Raw genomic sequence first — 19,559 nt, 5'->3', positions numbered from 1 at the left:
AATAGAACAGCTTAAAGAATAACTTTAAATGTGAAGTGAACAGCCAACCCAGTGTAAGGAAGTTTGGGAAAGTAACAGAGGGAAGAGCTGTAACATGGTGGGTGTTTTTCCGGACCTGCTTTGCCAGGGTGACAACATAAAATAAGCATACCATCACCCTATTTTTTGCCTTCCTAGAGAGCTGAAAAGAGTATGAATTAAAAAAAAAAGTTATCAAATGCATATTTTCTGCTGCTGATTCTGTAAAGGGGATTTGTAAAGGGATTTGCACTGTTTCCAGCTGGTGTTTGGCAATGATCTCCTCTCCCTCCTGTACTTTCTCATGGTCCTCAGCACATGAAAGCACATACAATGTAAACATCTCCAGCCCAGCTTGTCAGGCTGGGCTCCTTCAGGGTTGGTGGGGAGAGGCAGAGACTTCTTGGAGTCAGTTACCTCACCCTGCAGCAGACACCTGGAACAGGCCCCATGAAATGTGCTTTGGAAGTGCTTATCTCTCCCCTCTGGGCAGCAGGAGCTTGGGCTGCCCAAGTCAGTGACAGAGGTTTACCATGCAGACATCTAAAATTAGATGAGAGGAGTCCTGTCCCTGCTGTCTGGCAAAACGGCTCTAATTGGCACTTCAGAGGCCGATTGGCCAACACAGGATGTGGGAATCCCATCAGCTCGTTTTTGCCAGCTAAAAGCAGGGATCTTATCTGGAAGTGTTGTCTACACACCTTCTGCAATCAATGGAGAAAAAGACAAGGGGAAAATTCCCTCTGGCTGAACACACGCCCCAAGTGCCACTTCCAAGTCAATGTCTCTGCAGCTCTGCTCTGGCTGATATCTGAGCTCAGCCAGGATCCAAGCATTAGGCAATACTTCATTCTTCCATCCCACAGATGTTCTTGGAGCTCAGCAAACACAAACACCTTGCCTGAGCTTTCCACAGAATGTACCTGCTTCTTCCTCTTCACGCACGCATGGGAGGCAGCCTGCCAACTGTTTCCTGATAGATCTCATAGAGCACTCAACCGGGAACACAAGAAGCCAGATTTGCTTTTTTGCCCCCTTCTATTTCAGACTGAAACCCAATCTTCCTTCTCAAAACATCAGGGTGCTCCTCAGTGCTGTACCAGCATTTCTGGAAGGCACTGCATGGCAGTGCTCCACTGCAGAATTCACTGGCCAGGTGTACTCAGCCAGCACAGCTGGACAAGAAAAGTCCCAATTTTAGTTCCTGCACTGAGCTCTGTCTGCACTGAACCCACAGAGCAGTGCAAAGTCAAATCTCCCCATTTTTTGTCCAAGATTCCCAGTCACAGTGCTACAGAATCTAAACACAGTGGCAGCACACAAATTGCTTCATCTTTTCCATTCATTTGTTAAGATCCTCTCAAATCGGGAGAAGCAGCCTCACACCTGCGTCACTGAAATAGGGCACTGGCCAAATGATCCAATCTTAAAGAATGCCAGGGGAGGCAGGGATCCCCCATCCCCTGCTGTCCCTGCCCAGAGGTGCACCCACCACAGAGGTTCTGTCCCGTTGCAGCTCCAAGGTCTCTGCCATCCCTTGTGCCATGCAGGGAAGCCAACATATGTCCATGGAGCTGCTGTGGTGACCCTCTGAGATGCAGCCCTGAGCTGCTCAGGAGGTTGATGCACAGCTGGCAGGAGAGGGATCACAGTGAGCTGCTTCCCTCAGCTGCTGCCCTGTACTGAGCATGGGAGAAAGCACTTCCAGACACCCCTTCTGTGTCTCCTTCCAAAGGGAATCCACAGGGACAGAACTGGGTGTTGTAACATCACTGGTCTGGCTGCCAGCAGGGAGAGGGTGCACAAGGAAGGATGTGGGACATTGAGTAAATGTGCCTAAGATGCCTGGTTTTGACAGGATGTGGAGCAGCCCAGGAGCTGGCAGGTGGGATGAGGAATGAAGGAGCCCAGCTCTTTGTGATGTAGTTATTAATGAAGGCTTTGCATGTGCAGGACTCCTCACTTCTAAAATGAGCACGAGGGAGCTCTCACCTCTGGATGAGCTGCAGCAGCTTCCCAACAGGATCCACACTCAGCAGCTTCTGCAGGGCCCTCTTACATGAACACACCTGGACGAGACAGCAACAGCAGGACAGCAGAAGTTGCTGATTACAGATATTGCTCTTTACATGACAAGTTAAACTGAGGAAGTTTGCCTTGGAAAAAAAATAACAAAATGACTTTTTTATACACAGAAGGCTCCCTAAAAAAGATTTAAAAAATTTCAAGGCAGTGCTTGGGAGTGTTTCCGCTAACCTGCCCCAGGTCTCTCTGGCAGATGTATTGCCACTTGACCTCAGCTCCCTGGCTGCTCCCAGCATATCCCATCTGGAACAGTCACTGAGATGGAACAGCAGAAGGTGGAATCACTGTCATGTGAGCTCTCTGCATTCCCAGTGGAAGGATGAGGCCCAGCCATCTCTTCTGTCCCACAAATGAGCAGAGCAAGCTGCCCAGCAGGTTGAATGACTGTAAGCAAAACAAGTACTCCCTCAACATGTTCAGCAGCTTCAGGAAGAAGCACAGGGCAGCCCTGAATGCCTGAAGAAGGCACAGTGGTCAAAAAAAACCTCACCAGAGGAGTCTGGGAAGGATCACAGGACTGTTAATATGCAACTGCCCCATCAGGGTGCAGGAGGCCAGGAAGCCCATGGCACCCACAGGTGACAGTCCCTCTGCAGGCAGAGGAGGGGTGGGCACTGCGTAAGCAGCAGAGCCTACTGGTCACTCGTGCTGAGCCTTTCCTATGTCCTTGCCAACTTTCCCGGGCTCTCATATAAGCTGCTGCCCTCTTCTTGCCTTGTCAGAGCTTCAAGAGAGGATGGAGCATGCTGAGGGCTGGGCTGTGCAGACACAACGTGCCCAAGGATAGAGATCCTGTTCCCTGCAGCAGGAACACATCACCCAGAGAGCTGGGACAGGTCTCCATGCAGCCTGGGAGAGCTGGACACAGTGCAGGTCAGTGGGAAGGACAGGACGTGGGTTCATCACAGCCTCTTGCAGAGAAAAGAGCAAAGCCTTGATTAGAGTTCATTAATTAAGGTGACAACAGAGATCAGAGAAAGCAGGGCAGATGTGAAGAGGCGGATGGGGAGGTGCCCATACAGGGAGGTCTCCACTAGAAAACCTGGACAATGCTCTCAGGCACAGGGTGGGATTCTTGGGGTCCTGTACAGAGCCAGGAGCTGGACTCAGTGATCCTGCTTGGGTCCTTTCCAGGTCAGGATATTCTATAATTCTATGATTCTAAATTAGCTGCCACCAGCATCACCCAAGAAAAATACTCATGTACAAGGCTATGGCCATGATCAAACCCCACACTGGGGCCTGAAATAACCACTCCATTTGTGGCACAGCTCTCTTAGCAGAAGAATTAGGAAGACACAGCAGTTTCTAGGTATGGATTAACTTAAACACAATTCCCCACACTGGGACTTTCCTCTTCCTGGAAGGAAGCAGCCAGTGCAGCTTTGGAGCTCAATGCCTCATTTAGCATACCTGTAGAGGGGATCCGCAAACCTCTCCAAATGCTCAAGCAGTACTTCAGCACATCCTTGGGATGTAGACAACCACCAGGATTAAACCATTCTCCAACAAGCAGGAGAATGTGGAAAATACGAGGGGGTCACAGGGTAGGGCATGGCTCCCACTGCTCCTCAGTGGTGCCATGCAGTGGCACTGGCACATTTCACAGGAACCAAGCTTGCACAACCAGTCCCCTCCCAATTGATGCTTAGCCCCCTCACAGCTTCGCTCCCCTTCACCTACTCTACATTGCTCTAATGGAAAGCTCTGGTGGAAAATTTTGTTCTTAGTGTTGTTTCTGCACCCCACGTTTGCCGAGCCAAGGGCAGGGAGGCAGGACAGTGATTAATTCCAACTGGAGCAGCAGTTCTGACCTGGGGGCTTGGCGGGGCAGAGACATGACTGAGAACATCACTTTGCTGAAGGTGAAGATGGGAGTCACAAATCTGGGAAGTGGCAACTGCATTTCAACAGAGCCTAAGCACTGGATAGCACAGGAAATGTGGAGATCAAAGATGCCTGTGCTCTCAGCACTGCAGCACTTGGAAGATGCAGGAGAAAACAGTTCAACACCCAAAGGTGATGTGACCACAACAGCCAAAGTGACACAGGAAAAAGTTTAACCACCTAAAATAGAGAGTGGGCATTGAAGAGTATCAGATGACTCCCTCCTACTCCAAAACATCTCAAAAATACCAGCCTAAAGCAAGAGACTTCCCAAGTTTGACCCTGTGAGACAAAACACGCTCCTACTCTCCTGTGGAAGAAAAGAGAAAGAAGATGCTGAGTGCTGATCCTTCTACCCACAGAGAGAAACTCAGGATCCAGCTGAAATCATGAGTGCTTCCTAGGTGCTCATGTTTCTTCATTTTAAGATACCTGGAAAAGTTGAAGAGTAAGTCCTTTGGAATCCTAAGCAATGTCCAAATGCTGTATATGAGGTAGATCAGGCTGGATGATAAAGTGGTTCCTTCCAGAAGAAATCCACCTGGGTATGTTCATTTCAATATAGTAAGTGCCTCCAAGCTGAGGGCCTGAGATCACTTTCCATAAACCCATAAACAAAGAACTGTCCATAAGTAAAATACCTTCAATCATTCCCTCTGGAAAACTTTGAAAAAAGGAAAAGATGGGCTTTACAATGTTTGGTTAAACCCCCTCTGTTCTGCTGGCCTTGAAGCAGAACTGTGCATAGGAATCACTCACCTGCCAATCTCTGCTGCTGGAACACTTGCAATGGGAAATGTATTTTCTTTCCTTCTGGCTGGAGAGATGTCTTACATAAGATACTGACAATGGCAGCTTTCTAGTTCACATTTTGAGAGCAGTAGGGGTCACATTAGAATCCCAGAATGGTTTGGGTTGGAAGGAACTTTATTTAAAGTTCATGTCATTCCACCCTCTGCCATGGGCAGGGACACCTTCCACTATCCCAGGTTGCTCAAGCCCCATCCAGCCTGGTCTTGGACGTTTCAGGGATCCAAGGGCAGCCTCAGCTTCTCTGTGCCAGGGCCTCCCCACCCTCAGGGGGAAGGATTTCTTCCTGATATCCAATCTAGTATTGTAGGATCCTGCCTCTGGGTAACTAATGACTGGAAAGCAAAGTCTTCCCTAGTCCTGTGTAGCCTCCAGTGGATTTTGCCTTTCTAACAAATTACCCTTTTAATTCAGTGACAGCATCTGCCTTGTTTTTCACCAGGCCCCACACACCCCACTGCTGGCTCAGCCCTTACAGCGGGAGGGAGGGTGAAGCCATTGCCCAGCCCAGCCAGAGCCCTGATTACAGGCCTTTATTCTCACTCTAATAAAAGGTGAGAAGGCAAGGGCAGATGCCAATGACTCCAATCTGGCACCATCACCTGTGGAGCCTCCTGCCCATAAACACAGGGGAGGGTTCACTTTGACCACACGCTGTCCCACATTCGGAGCACAAAGGTGTTCTCCCCTCCAGGCCAGCCCAAGAATTCCTGCAGCTCTCCAGCCTCCCCGCCAGCACGGTCCCTGGGCTGGATGGTGGTGTGCTCCCAGCCCTGTGTTCCCATGGCAGGGAGAACATGAGCCCAGGTTTAAATTACACAGCAGGAAAGGGGTTAAAGTTTAAATAACTGTTTTGTATATGAATTAATGTATGTAGCTTTGAGCCAAAATATCTACCATTAATTTTTCCACCTATTTCAGGAGCAGTAAGATACACAAAGTAAAGTTTATTTTGGTACTTGGTATACTTCACTCTCATTAAAAATAAATTAATCAGCAAATTCCTACACAGCTCAGCCTTCTTTTATGTAAATAGAAGCCAGCTGTAATGAATTACAAGGTGTTATTATCTCACACACACTGTATAATACTTCACACATAAGAGGTTTCTCAGCTTAGCTCAGCTTTCAACAAAAGCATCTTAAATAAACTGCAAGCAAGTTGTTTGGGCTGTAATGTTTTCACAGAGAAGGGATACATCTCACACAGAAAGAGGGGCTCTTTACATGACTCATTTTATAACAAGTTAAACTGAGGAAGCTTGCCCTGGAAAAAAAAAACACAAAATGCCTTTTCTTCTACACAGAAGGGTCCCTAAAAGAAGATTAAAACAACAACACACAAGGCAGTGTTTGGGAGCCTCTTTGCTGCATCCCACTGCGTTTTACATGGGGAAAAGATGACAAATATTCCCCATCACACACACTATGAAGAAAGCAACTTGAGAAGGAAGAATAGTCACAGCCAGACAGTTACACTTTCACCAGACTAAGGAGTCAAAAATTAAGGATTAAATTCACAAATTAAGGATTATCACCTTCTACTTTTGCTTAATACTTTTATTAGGAATAAATCCTGATTTTATAGGGCTTGATCTTATCAAAAGCACACATGGCACAGAAAACAAACACACAACAATTTAACCAAGACTGACATTTATTATTGACTCAGAGTTTGGACAGGAGAGAAATGAAAACTGTTTTGCCACTGACCTGGAAACAGCCTGGTGAACCATCCACCCACACAGAGCACCTCGGCCTCTGCTGATCTCATCAGTGCAGCTCCTGCTCCCCTAATTACTGTGTTGGCACCATTTGCCTGCACAGCCATAGAAAGTTTTCACTGGTGTTGAAGGATCCTGCTAAAAAGCCCTGGACCGCTGCTTTGGGGGATGGAGGATAGCAGAGTCCAGTGCCAGGGACACAACAGGGATGTTCTTTTCATAAAGGAATTCCTAGAGCACAATTCTACAAAGAATGTGGAACTATCAGCAAGGCAGACTGAAACATTAAGTACTGAGGCAGCTTTTAGTGCCAGCCCAGCCACAACTGGGGCTTCAATCTCCCTAAGACAGCCAAAGTCACAGAGGATTGCTGGGGACTGTGCATTATTCTTTGCATTCTCTTATCCTCGTGCAACAAAGTGGAGAGTTCCTAAAAGGGATTTTCACAGAAAACCCTTCAGAATCTGTTAAAGCAATTCCTAACTCCACTAAAGCAAAGATGGACCATTCCATCTTGATATCAGGCATTTAAAATATATCCTTAGTATCTAAATATGCAAAGTTCAGATTTACATTCACAACCATTCAGGGAGCAGAGGACACCACTGTGTCTCTGAGTAGCAGCTCTTTAAACGAGGCAAGGGACAGAAATGTCTTTTTGAGAGAACTCTACATCATGGTGAATACCTGGTTTCCTAAAGGCAGAAGGCAGCTCTGTCCATTTGTCAGCAAGGGCCACTCGGGGCCATAAAAAGGACAGAGGTTCTTAAAACACTGAGCATTTATTTGCAGGTGAAGTTTGGGAGTATGGCTGTCCAGGAGGCTACGGAGGCACCACAGATGGGATAGCTACTGAAATGTTTTCCTTCCAACAGCAGACTGTTCTTCCTGACCACGCAGCCCCAGCCCAGTCCCATCCCAGGCATGCTTCCCAAGCCGTTCTGGCACGTGGATCTCAGAGTCCCTCGTCGTTGTAAACAGGGGCCCGGGGCTTGAGGATGCTGCGGGCGTTGCTCTCCACCAGCGGCCGCCAGCTCACCTCGCCCGTGAGCAGCAGGTCCTCCCCGCTCAGCGCGTCCAGGTGCTGCACCTGCAAGCACAGCGAGTCACTGTCCCTTCGCCCCACCACACAAACACCCGGCTTTCCAAAAAGCAAGCACAACAGGGAGGTTTCAGCCTAATCGGCCATTTGTGTGAGGCAGACCTTAAAAGGTCACTTCCAGCTGCGAAGCATCATGGAAAGGATAAGGATCACGATAAGGATCTGCAGATGCTCTGGAGTTACCTGCGTCACTGATGCCTTAGCTAAGCTTTGGCAACAGGGCAAAGAGGAGCCACGCAAAGCTGCCATGAGTCACTTCATCCTCCTGGTGGCTACTGCAGGGGACACTGCCCAGACCAGCACCCCATGGAGAGCTCCCATCCTGCACACAACCTGAGGCTTTAGCTACAGAAAAATGGCCTGACCAGCAGGGAACACCTGGGATTTACCACATAAAAGCACATGAGCTGGAAGAGGTGAACATGCAATGAACACCCATCCTCACGAAAGAAGAAATCCCTGAATGGTTTGGGTTGGAAGGGACCTTAAAGCCCATCCAGTCCCACCCCTGCCACCTTCCACTAGACCAGGCTGTTCCAAGTCCTGTCCAGCCTGGCCTTGGAGACTTCCAGGGATGGGGCAGCCACAACCTCTCTGGGCAAGATAGTTGGGATCTAATGTAATTTTATGGTGCAATGTAAGCAAAATTAAAAATAAAACCCCTCTCATCACACAGCAGAGGGTCAACTTGCTGCCACTGGTCACCCTAGATATGGGAAATGGGGGGAGAAAAAAGAAAAAAGTCACTCACGGATCAGTCAAAGACCAACCCATCACCATTAGTTCAGGAAGGCTGGGAGAGCACAGTACATGTTGTCCTGTCAGTATATTCTCCTCTGGCATCCACTAATAGCCATTGTTAAAGACAGGATCCACAAGAAACTGTGGAGACTACCTGGTACACAATGTTATTGGAAACAAAGGATAATTGGACAAGGAGTTTCTCAACAGAGGAATGAATGCACCCATGGCCACAGAGGGTCACCCTGGAAAGCCACCTAAGCACAATGTCCTGTTCCTGACAGCCCCTGCCAGCAGCCTCCCCAGGAGCAATTAAACACAGCACACAATGCTCTTTTCCTTGTTCATTTTCCCCCCCTCTCAAATCTGTTCATTCATGGATTTTGAGGCTGAAGTGGTTGTGGATTAAAGAGCCCTGGGCAAACTTTTCTTCCATAAACCTTGCCAGTGGCTTTGGAACCCACGAGGAATTGCGGCACCAACTGTGGCAACGTTCTGTGCCCACATTCCTGTGTCCCTGAACACACTGCTCACCTTTCAGAATGCCTTCAGGATTTCCCACAGATGTCTCCCATTTTTTCTCCCACTCTTTTTTGGGCAGGGGATTCTATTCATTGCTAATAAAGGAGCAGTTTCACTGTCACCCTTAGTGCTCCTCTCTGAGCCTTCTTCAGTTAATGTTTTAAACATCCTGCTGGTCAGCACCCGAACCAGACACATTATTCCAGCTCACAATGGTACCAGAGATGTAAAACTGGCACCACAGCAATATTTTACCCTTTGTTTCTTCCCTAGTAGTTTGAGCATTTGTTTTACATTTTTTAAACACTATGGAGTGCTGAGCTGACATTTTGGTAATACAACTGTAATCCCAAGGCTTTGTTCCTGTGTGGTAAAGTTCAGAGTTCATTGGTACCTATGTAAAGCTGGGAATGTTTCCCTTACGTGCACCACTTGTCTGCAGGAATGACCTGTCTGCACAGAACCTGTGCTCATTCCTACCCAATGTGCCACATTTTCCTGTGTGATCACTCTTTCCTATTTAACTGCTGATTGCTTCAGACCTATCCTTTGCTTGAATATCCAGAAGTGCAACAAATTCCCTATCTGGCAAGAAGTTATCCCAAATTATATACTTTTTATATGTGTTTGTCTCCAGCAAACTTTACTACAGCTTCATCATTGTGCATCAGCAACCTTCAGCATTTGATTAAGCCAGTTCCTCCCAAGAACTCCCTGGCATTTTCTAAGTGCTCTTAGGAAGCTCAGTCCTTTATTTCTCATTTTCGACACACACTTAAGTACTGTCTCTCCATACCTCTATCTGATCCTGAATATGGTACTGGAAACATTACAGAGAATGATGTTGTGAAAGTTCTGGTCTTCCATTTCCTGTTCAACACACTCCACTTTTCCTCCATAACCTCGCTCACCCCTTTTCTTTGGTGCCTACATGGACTTTATCCCACCAACATTTTCTAGTGATCTGGTTCACAAACCTCCTCAGGGCTGAGAGGACAAACACTACTCACTGTTGTCTCCTGCAGGTAATAACTGAAAGAAAGAGAAATAATTCTGGAAAACAAACTCATCTGTTTCTTTTTCTCAGAGTTCACCAAGAGACTTTCAAGTTCTATGTGCTGTTCCACTATGAGGATAACCCCAACTCTCTAACATTGAGAACAATTCTACAACAAGTTGCAGCCTGTTTCTGGCACATTTTCTCAAGTCCCTCCATACCACAGTTCCAGAAATAGGTGAGCAGGATTGCTTTCACTATTCCATTCATTTCTCTGCAGCCATTTGTCATCAAACTGAGCAATGATCTGTTCTCTCTGGTGACCAAGGACAGGACCTGAGGGTATGGCTGGAGCATTGCTAGGGGAGGGTCTGGCTGGATTTCAGGGAAAGGTTCTTCCCCAGAGGGTGCTGGCACTGCCCAGGCTCCCCAGGGAATGGGCACGGCCCCGAGGCTGCCAGAGCTCCAGGAGCCTTTGGACAGCGCTGCCAGGGATGGACAGGGTGGGATTTTGGGGTGTCTGTGCAGGGGCCAGAAGCTGCCCTGGATGATCCTTGAGGGTCCCATCCAGCTTAGGACCTTCCATGACTCTGTAATAAATACCAACCAGTTTTCAGATTTTTACCTTTTTCTCCTTAAAAATGATCAGTGAACATTAAAATCAGATTTATTTATGAGAAGGGAGCTGCATGTGCAAGCAATCAAAGAAAGCACTTCCCATCCTCAGGCTGAGGAGAGCGGGCTGTACCTGTTTGCGCACATACTCCACGAGCAGCTCCAGGTGCCGAGGGTCATCACAGTTCCTGTTAAAAAGGTTTCTCCAAAGAGCTGCTGCCAGAACATGATCATCAGACAAGATTCCCTGAAGGGAAGTACAGAGGGGGATTAAAAACTGCACATGAAGAAGGTCTGAACACAAGACACCCCCAGTCGTGTACTTGGCCCCTGGCCACGGCACCTGTCCCAGAGCCTACAGCTGCCATGGGCTCTGCACATGGAAAGACAGCAACATCACTCTTTCCCAGAATGGAAAAACAGACCTGGCCTTAAATTAATTTATAGAGCAGCCTGTAACCAATTTTCTGGCAAGTTAATCTGGAAAAAACCTGGGTCTGGGTATTCCTAATGTCGGAGCTGATAACTGCATTTCTGTGTTATGAAATCTTTACCATAAAAATGGTGTTCTTACAGAGAAGGGAGCACCACCTCATGGGAATGTGTGAAGCCTATGACACTTTAAAAAGAAAAATTAAATTATATTTAATCCAATGTTGCAGAACTGTACTCTGCTATTTTTCTTTACTTTTTAACTTTTCATTCTAAATGAGAAGAGAAATCCTGCTAATCAAGAACTATCTAGATTTTTCCAGTTAAATCTAATATTAGCTTTGATTTATACAAGAACAACATCCATTAATGTTATATGTCCAAATTCTCTTGAACTTTTATTGTCTTTTTAGATTATGAGGTGTTATCACAACAGGCTCATAACTCCTGTCTTCTGCTGACACATTTGACAGAGGCAGAAGACTTTAAAATATTCAGTTAAAAATAAAAAAAGTCAACATTTGTCTTCAATCAAAGCAAACATTATGTTTCCAAAAAAATTGTCAACAAAGCACAAGCAGATACATCCTGCATATACTTGAAACTAGATTAAACCTTGCATGTGGGTAACACTGTCCACAACTCTTAGGAGGTTACACTTACAATATATTAATAATGCAAATCAATAGTGCAAAAAAAAAAAAAAGATTATGTGAATAAGAGCATCTGAAAAGCAACACTCACTACAGCAAAAAAATGATGTAATTGTATTTTTCTCTTGAAAGTCCTGCAGACACTTATGCAGAGTGGTGCTTTTGCCTCCCTGTATTATTATGTACTGCCTATAAATATTCTCACTTAGACTCCCTATAAATACTCTATAAATCCTCTCTTTGCTTTCAAAGTACAGCTGAGTACAACAGGATTCAGAGGGAGGAAATTATTTAGTGGTGGCCAAGAAGGGATGGTGAAGCAGCACAAAGAACACCCTACCTTCCACACCCCATGGTTTAAATCCATACGCTCTGTGTTGTTTTAATCTAAGAACTTTGATTCAAGGCTGCTTCCCTAATATAATATTTCTTCAAAGAATGGACAGTGAATGTTTTACCCATCTGGACTATTTTGTGTTCAGGAATTAGATGGTCTACTTGTTGTACGTTCCCTGGAAACAGCCTTCTTACCTCATCATATCCAAACAGAGCTGCATAGAAATTTTCTACCATCCTTTTCAAGTCTTCTTTTAGAACAGTAGAATTAATCTGAAAACAAACCAGAAAACCATCAGTACAGGCTCTAAGGAAGAGGTTAGGAGAAAATATTCCCAGTTTCATTGTGAGTGGACAAAGAACCAGCCCACTCCACTGAGATTTGGCTGCAAGCAAGAGTCAGTCTCTCTGCAAGCCCCATGACCCAGCTCCGTTAATTCTGACACAGCTGAGGTTGGTTTTATTCAACACACAACTGCCAGGAACATCCCAGCCAGCAGCTCTGCCACCAGCTGCAGGAGTGGAGAGAAAATGCTGCTGGGAAGTGTGAAGCAAGGCTGCCCTTGCCATGGCAGCACAGCCCAACAGCATGGAGACCCCTCTGTAGCTTAACTACTGAGCAGCTATTCCAGACCTTCATTCATCTGTAGAAACTCCAAGGCTTTTCCAGCTTTTTTTCCCCTCAAAGCACAGACTGCAGGGCTGGGTGTGCTACTACAGTAGAAGTACTGGGATGCTAAAGACAAACACACTACCCTGCCACTGCTGTTCCTGTACTGTCCACATTGACTCTCAGCCAGCAAGAACATGAACTCTGCCTCTCTAGCATCTCTAGCAGCTCAGACTCACAAGTTTTTGACTATGATTAAACTTCAGAGTCTGTGATGACACAGCAACTTCCCCCATACTCTAAGTGTGACTCAGTCCAAGTTCCACACTGACCTTTAACTAAATTTAATAACTGCTTAAGTATTTGCTGGGTTGGCCTAAGCCACCCATTGGCATGAGAACTGACCCCATGTGAGCTTGAAATGCAACTGGACCAACTGCTGGGTGCAGAGGGATGGCTGAAACGCCTCCTGTGTATCTCCCTCATCCACACCATCTGCCCCTCGTGCCTCTGTTACCTCTACCAATAAAGTCATGCAGTTCCTCTCCCAAGGGCCCAGCTACACTTGGATAAAGCTTTTTCTTTGTACTGACTCCCATGAGGGACCCAAGAGACACAAAGCATTTCTTTTCCACAGCTCTCACATGCTCCAGAAGCAAATGACAAGACCCATCAGCCCTGCACACCAGCAGATGCTCAGGTGTGACACTTTGCAGAGACAGGACTTACACACAAGAGACACCAGCCCACAACACCCACCACACTGGGAACCCCTTGTCCTGAATTCTCTCAGCATCCTTACAAGTCTTCACCTTGGCAATTACACAACAGCTTTTCTATCAAAATATGAGTTAGTTTCTGCCAAGTGAACAAATTTCCAGTTCATATACTCTTCGCTTAAACCACTGTCTTTTTTCATCTGTTGATTTTTATAGCAATGCACATAGTGCAAACACAAGGAAAATTCCTTTTATGTCAGTTACTCATATTTTTCCATTAATATAAGCTATTAAAATTCATGCAGATATTTTATAGGCTATCAAGATTTGGAGACTGGTTATTACTGAATGTTTAAAAAAAGAACTAAACATAAGAAATCAGAGGGTTAAATGATGACTGCAACTTCTGTAATGACTTAATTAAATTTTTATTGAGTATATAAACTATGATGTCATTTCTACCCAACCATGCTCAAACCTTCTATGCATGTCAGAGATCGTGGTTTTTCTCAATAGAACATACTTCTAAATAAGCTGCACTTCTACAGCTCTAATAAGGGGGAGCAGGTCTCATGTAACACACTCAATAAATTATCCTTCCATTTTAAACAAACAAATTCCATGAGTTATTATATATTTGCCACGCACTTTTTATGACATAATAAAAATGTTACCTCAAGGATTACTTAACACATACTACAAATGTTACAGCAGGCAACTGCAAGGGGCAAAGAAAACAAATAGTCCCATTACAGAGACAAGTCCTGGACTATACATCCCTGGGGAAGCAGCTTTCCCTACTAAAACCAAAGAGCAGCAGCTTTAAGTTAGCAAGAAACAGACCGATGAAGGAGATAACCAAGTTAAACAAACATGGCAATCAATACATCTTAAAAGACAGTTTCAGATATAAAATCTGAGTTTGGGGATGGAGCTGTATCTTAGGCAATGAAATTATATTGAAAGGAATATTGCAGTTTCTGAAGAATACAACTGGCATCAGTCAACTACTAACACTGAAGAAAAAAATCCTTTAGAAATCAAGAAAAATGAGCAAATCCAAAGCAGTGTTTGCTAGAAGTGCTTCCTCTTTCGAAGCTTGTACAAGTTCTTACCACTGGCCAGTTTCAGGATCTGGTTGGTCACAATTCTGCTGACTCTTCCACAGTTTGTTATAAAGATGAAAAACTGCTAGAGGATTCCAAGTGAGTAACCGCTAGTAACAAGGAAAAAATCAGTAACATCTGGAGCTCTTCTTGGGACTTTGCCCCTTTGCCTTCCTTGGAACAGCCCAGTGCAGAGCTGTCACTGGACAGATTTATGTGCTGAGTGACACAGGACTGTGTTAGTTCAAAACAAGGAACCCATTTTTGGTACACATCTCATCTTTACAAGACCTCTGAAATAAGGAAATGTACAGCTAACATTACCTTCCTGCTACAAGTCACAGCTGTTCTCTGAAAGACTCCATGAGCCCACGTTCTGCCTGTGGGACAACTGCAGCAAGCAACTGCTGGATTTTCCATGTCATGGTGAAGAAACCATCTTCAGCCTCAGGGAGTTCATGTGCATCATCCAACAGCCACGTGCTGCGGGTGACACTGCAGCAGACAAGTCTCACAGAAGGTTTTGTATTCTAAGAAGATTTCTAGGGAAGTAAGAGCACAGTGCTCCCCTGTACTGCTGGACATGTAGCAGAAGACCTAACACATGGACATGGTATTTAAAGTGAATGATGCTCTAGAATCAGTCCACATCAGTGTCCTGTGATGGACCAAGAGCTTCCCTCTGGTAATGAATTTCCTCCTCCTCCCCACTTGCTTTGGCTCACTGCAGAGCCTCTCAAATCAGAGTCGTATCAGTGTGCACAGACTGGAAGGTAACAAATGACAGGGCAAGAGGAACGGCCTCAAGTTGTGCCAGGAGAGGTTTAGATTGGACATGAAGGAAAAGAAACAACAGAAAGACTTTTAACACATTGGCACAGGCTGCCCAGGGCAGTGGTGGAGTCACCATCCCTGGTTCAAAAAACGTGTGGATGTTTGATGGATGTTGAGGGCATGGTTTAACAGTGGACATGGAGGTGGTGTTGCATTGACTGATGGTGACTGGATGATCTGGATGGTGTTTCCCAATCTTAACAATTCCTGGGCTCTGTTGTGCCCTGCCTCCTCAGAGCCACCAGCCCAGGGATGAGCCCAGGTGCCGAGGTGCAGCCCATCCCCTCGGAGCAGGACATGGCATCCCTGGCAGTGCCACTGCACCCCTGGGTCCTGCCAGTGCTGCCCCAGCTGGGATGGCCACGGGCTGCACTGCCTGAGAGCACTGCAACAGGAGTTTCTTTCTGCTTCAGCTTTTGCCAGGATGTGTTGCACCCTTAAGCTACTTTAACACATTAATCCTTCCATAGACTATAAAGCCAGAAGGGGCACTTCTAACTGCCTCTACAAGCACTAGTCATTGAATTCCAGGCAGCAATTCCTCTCTTTAGGCTGTAAGTTATGCTTGAACTAGACTTTTTTATGAAGAGATTTCAGCCAGAAGAAATGATTAGATCATAGAACCTGACCCTCTGCATATCACAGACCATTACATTTCACCGAGTTCCCCCTGTACTAAGCTCACTAAGTTGTGTTTGGCTAAAGCATATCACTCTCATAGTTGAACATGTGTATCTCATTTCATATTTGAATTTTCTGGCTTGGGTTTCCACCCCCTCATTCGCATTATACCATTCCTGCTAGAATAAATAGCCTCTTCTGTACAATGTGTTTGCTCCTGTACCTGTACACAATGGATGTGTCAGCACAGTCACCTTTTCAAACCAGGACTGGGTTCTTCCAGGTGCACTGTCACACCTCACCAGCAGCACACTCCTGGAGTGCTCCAAGTTGCAACAGCAAAGTAGTGGTTTATGCTGATACAGTAAAAATTAATCCATCCCTTGTGCAAAACAAGTTTCACAGATCTGAGTATGCTCATCTTGTCATGGCTGAGTCCACTCTGGAAACTTCTGCAGCCCCACTGCCATAAACATCAACCACTCTCACTGATACTTCTGACTGCTGGAGCAGGAATATCAGCAAAAGTTCCTGAAGGAGACACAGGTCCAATCTTTCATGGTAAAAAAAGTCACTCCACTAATATTTAGGTGCTTTTATGCCCCTTCTCTCAAGTTGCAATTGGACAGAATTACTTGTAATATGGTTTATATTATTTATAAATAATAAATAAGCACTTATAGTTACATATGGGCTTTTTGAGTGTTTGTTCAAAACATTGTGTTAAAACACACAACTTTAAATGGACAAACACAGCCCTTTTATTTCATCCTATTACATCACTACTGCTTGCAGGACAGTAATTTTGACATGACTGAGACTGTAGCTAGGATCAAAAAGATTAAATTAATAAAAAATATTAGAAAGATCTCTGTGGCAAGGGGCCATAACGGCCAGTTCCTTCAGGCACCTACTTGTGAAATGACAAAGATACTGAAGAAATTATTTTTCCAATCTTCAGTTTTTGAACCTTTTTTAAACTGTTCTGCTACTTTGTCTGCAAAGCAGATCACTGCTTGTAATTAGCCACAGCTTGAGGCCTGTATGCTTCAAATATTAACTCTTTTGATAAATTCTGTTTTTTTAATTAGAAGTAATTTTGTAATACACCTCCATAATCATTAATTTCAGAGAACAATCTTTAAAACCTTCTTCAGTATTCAGTGATAACCTACTTCAATATTCTTCTAACCTAGAGAAAAGCTAGATGTTGGATTGTAGCAGAACCAGCTCCTGCCAAAATCTTCAATTCATAAAAACAACATTTTAATGAAAAAAGTTGTGTGTGCTCTACCTTCACAACAATTGTGCAATCATCAGTAAGGCTCCTCAGAGCAAGTTTATCCCAAGAATGACACAGAATAGCAAGTTATATAACATTACCTACATCTTTCAGCAAAAGCAGATGCTCACCCCTACCTTTCTGCTACCCAGAAAATGAACTTTGTTCCTATCTTGCAGCTTATTAATCTGGAAGCTCTGCCATGATAACAGCTGCAGATACAGAGGAGATCACAGTACAATCTGAACTGTATTCTATGGCTTATTCCAAATTCCTACTTCTCTGCAGAACGTGGCTGGCAGAGCTCACTGCAACCTCTCAAGAGAAGATCAGGGAAAAGAGGTTGAATTGCTGTGCCCTGTAAAGTTGTGCTGATTCTCCGTAAGGTGAACAGTTGTCAAGGGACTTTCCTGTAATGCCTCTTGAAAAAACTAGTTACTAAAAGCCTAAAGCTAATCACCGTGTTCCTGAACACACCAGAATCAGGAATTCCGCCTGATAAACTGATAAAGGAAATTTCAAAACCAAGTTTGAAAGAAGCACTGGGAGAAGACAGAAGGTGGATAAATCATTAAGGTAAATATGCACCATGAGCACTTACAGAGATCCTGTAAAAGCTCCAGCTCCTCACTGAGACAAACCTCAGGGACTGTCAGAAAGTGTCACACACCAGGAACACTGATGGGACCAAGGGGCCACCTACCAGGGTATCCTGCCTTCAATAGCAGCCAGAATCTCTGAGAAAAGGCCAAACCCTACAAAGGCTGATATATACTTCCTCCAAGGATTCTCTCAACCAATTTCAGCTAAGAATACTTCCCAACTCTTGCTACTTGTTTAGAGAGTAACCTCCAAAAGGTCTCTATGTCCAGCAGCTTGTCCAGGGAACTTTCTGCACTCACCATATGCTTCAGCAAGAAGCAGCCTGGTCTGCTACCCCTGAGGAAATCCATCTCCTCTGGAGGGTTCTCCATGAAACTGGCTTCTGCTGGCTTCCTCTACTGGAAGGAAATGATGTTTCCAGTCTTTCCACAGGATCAGGCAGTGAATACTCATTGCTCCATCACCTTCTCACAGCACTGAGGATTTTGAGAGTCAGAGAATGATCCCAGAATGGTTTGGGTTGGAAGAGACCTTCAAGCCCATCCACTTCTAATCCCTGCCATGGGCAGGGACACCTTCCACCAGACCAGGTTGCTCCAAGCCCTGTGCACCCTGGCCTTAAGACACTCCCAGTCCATCATATTCCAGGTGATATAATCCATCCAGAGAGAAAGGCTTCAGATAACTTAACAGAAGTCAAGAGGAACAAAATTCCAGGGATCATAAAGTACTAAATTAAACACAACATCTTAGCTAACGTTACCAGGGCTGCAGAGAAAGGAAAGGTAGCATCCACTGTGAAAAGTCTTTCAGCAGAAACAGGTAAGTAGAAATTTGTAGAAAATACAGTAAATGAAAATAAAAATCACAGATAATTATGACCAGTGATAATAAATGCTGATAAAGGTACTAGTAGCAGGTGTTAAAAAAAATCCATTAAACCTATTTAAAAGCATGCACACATTTAGCAGCTACAGTTTTGAAATGGATATTTAAGAAAAAAAATAAGTTAAATCAATTCAATAGTGAAGAAAAAGAGAAATAAATTTTAGGAATTATTATGAAAGGAATATAAACGAAAAGAGGAACTCTATTCTGCATAAGTCTATAATGTATTGTGTATAAAATGCTGTGCACAATTGTTGCCTTTTAATCTCTGAACAGATCTAAAAGTAGTAGAAACACACAAAAAAGACCATGATGACATGATGAGACATATGAGGAAACATTCAGGAAACTTTTCACTATGAAAGGAGGAAGAAGATGGTGGAGAGGTTAAATCATGAGGGGTATCAAGCAGATAATCAAAGAATTATTGTCCACTGTTTCTCATTAAAAAAGATGTAGAAAATAATCTCATGAAAAATGATCAAATAATATTTTAAAATTTAGGTGTTTTCTCATGCAAAACATTTAAGAGGCAGAAGTCATTGTCATAGGGCATTAAAGAGCAAAAAATGTGGAAGAGGTAACAAAGGGCTGCGCATTCCTGGTGGATTTCTCTCAGTGATCCTGAACCGGCAGTCCCCGTGCAGCTCTCAGGTTACTCGTTAGTGAATGCCAGCAGAATGTACCAGAAGGAACTGACCAACAGTTCTGTTTCTTATCTTTTATCCCCAATATCTCTGGTCATTATCAGCCACAGCACACTCTGGATCTTCATCTGACTGAAGCACGAGATCTGAGCATGTTCAGCTTCATTCATTTTTTGCTGACCTTTGCAGATACTGGGTGCCACCTCTCCTGTCTGGGTCTCTGTTCTTTCCTGCCATGACCTCCAGCAGGACAGGCACAGCTCATTAGATGATCCTGGACACCAGACATCAGGTCACTTTGCTGACCCGGCAGGAATTTCACCTGAAA

At 44.8% G+C, this 19,559-nt stretch overlaps 1 protein-coding gene across 1 annotated transcript in view; it reads right to left on the bottom strand.

Annotated features, from left to right (window-relative positions):
• Window positions 1-6,438: 6,438 nt before the first annotated feature.
• Window positions 6,439-19,559, bottom strand: part of LOC134554226 (ubiquinol-cytochrome-c reductase complex assembly factor 1) — a 46,849-nt gene continuing 33,728 nt past the window's right edge. Inside the window, exons 8-10 of the mRNA XM_063404704.1 lie at window positions 12,117-12,194; window positions 10,634-10,747; window positions 6,439-7,613 (exon numbers count right to left, since the gene is read on the bottom strand). Of these exons, the coding sequence (XP_063260774.1) occupies window positions 7,479-7,613; window positions 10,634-10,747; window positions 12,117-12,194 (327 nt within the window). The 3' untranslated portion in view covers window positions 6,439-7,478. The remainder of the gene's footprint in view (window positions 7,614-10,633; window positions 10,748-12,116; window positions 12,195-19,559) is intronic.

This window comes from Prinia subflava, chromosome 8 (assembly GCF_021018805.1).
Source record: "Prinia subflava isolate CZ2003 ecotype Zambia chromosome 8, Cam_Psub_1.2, whole genome shotgun sequence".
Classification (NCBI taxonomy): domain Eukaryota; kingdom Metazoa; phylum Chordata; class Aves; order Passeriformes; family Cisticolidae; genus Prinia; species Prinia subflava.
Note: the sequence above shows the minus strand (reverse complement) of the source record. Positions and strands in the feature narration are given on the sequence as shown.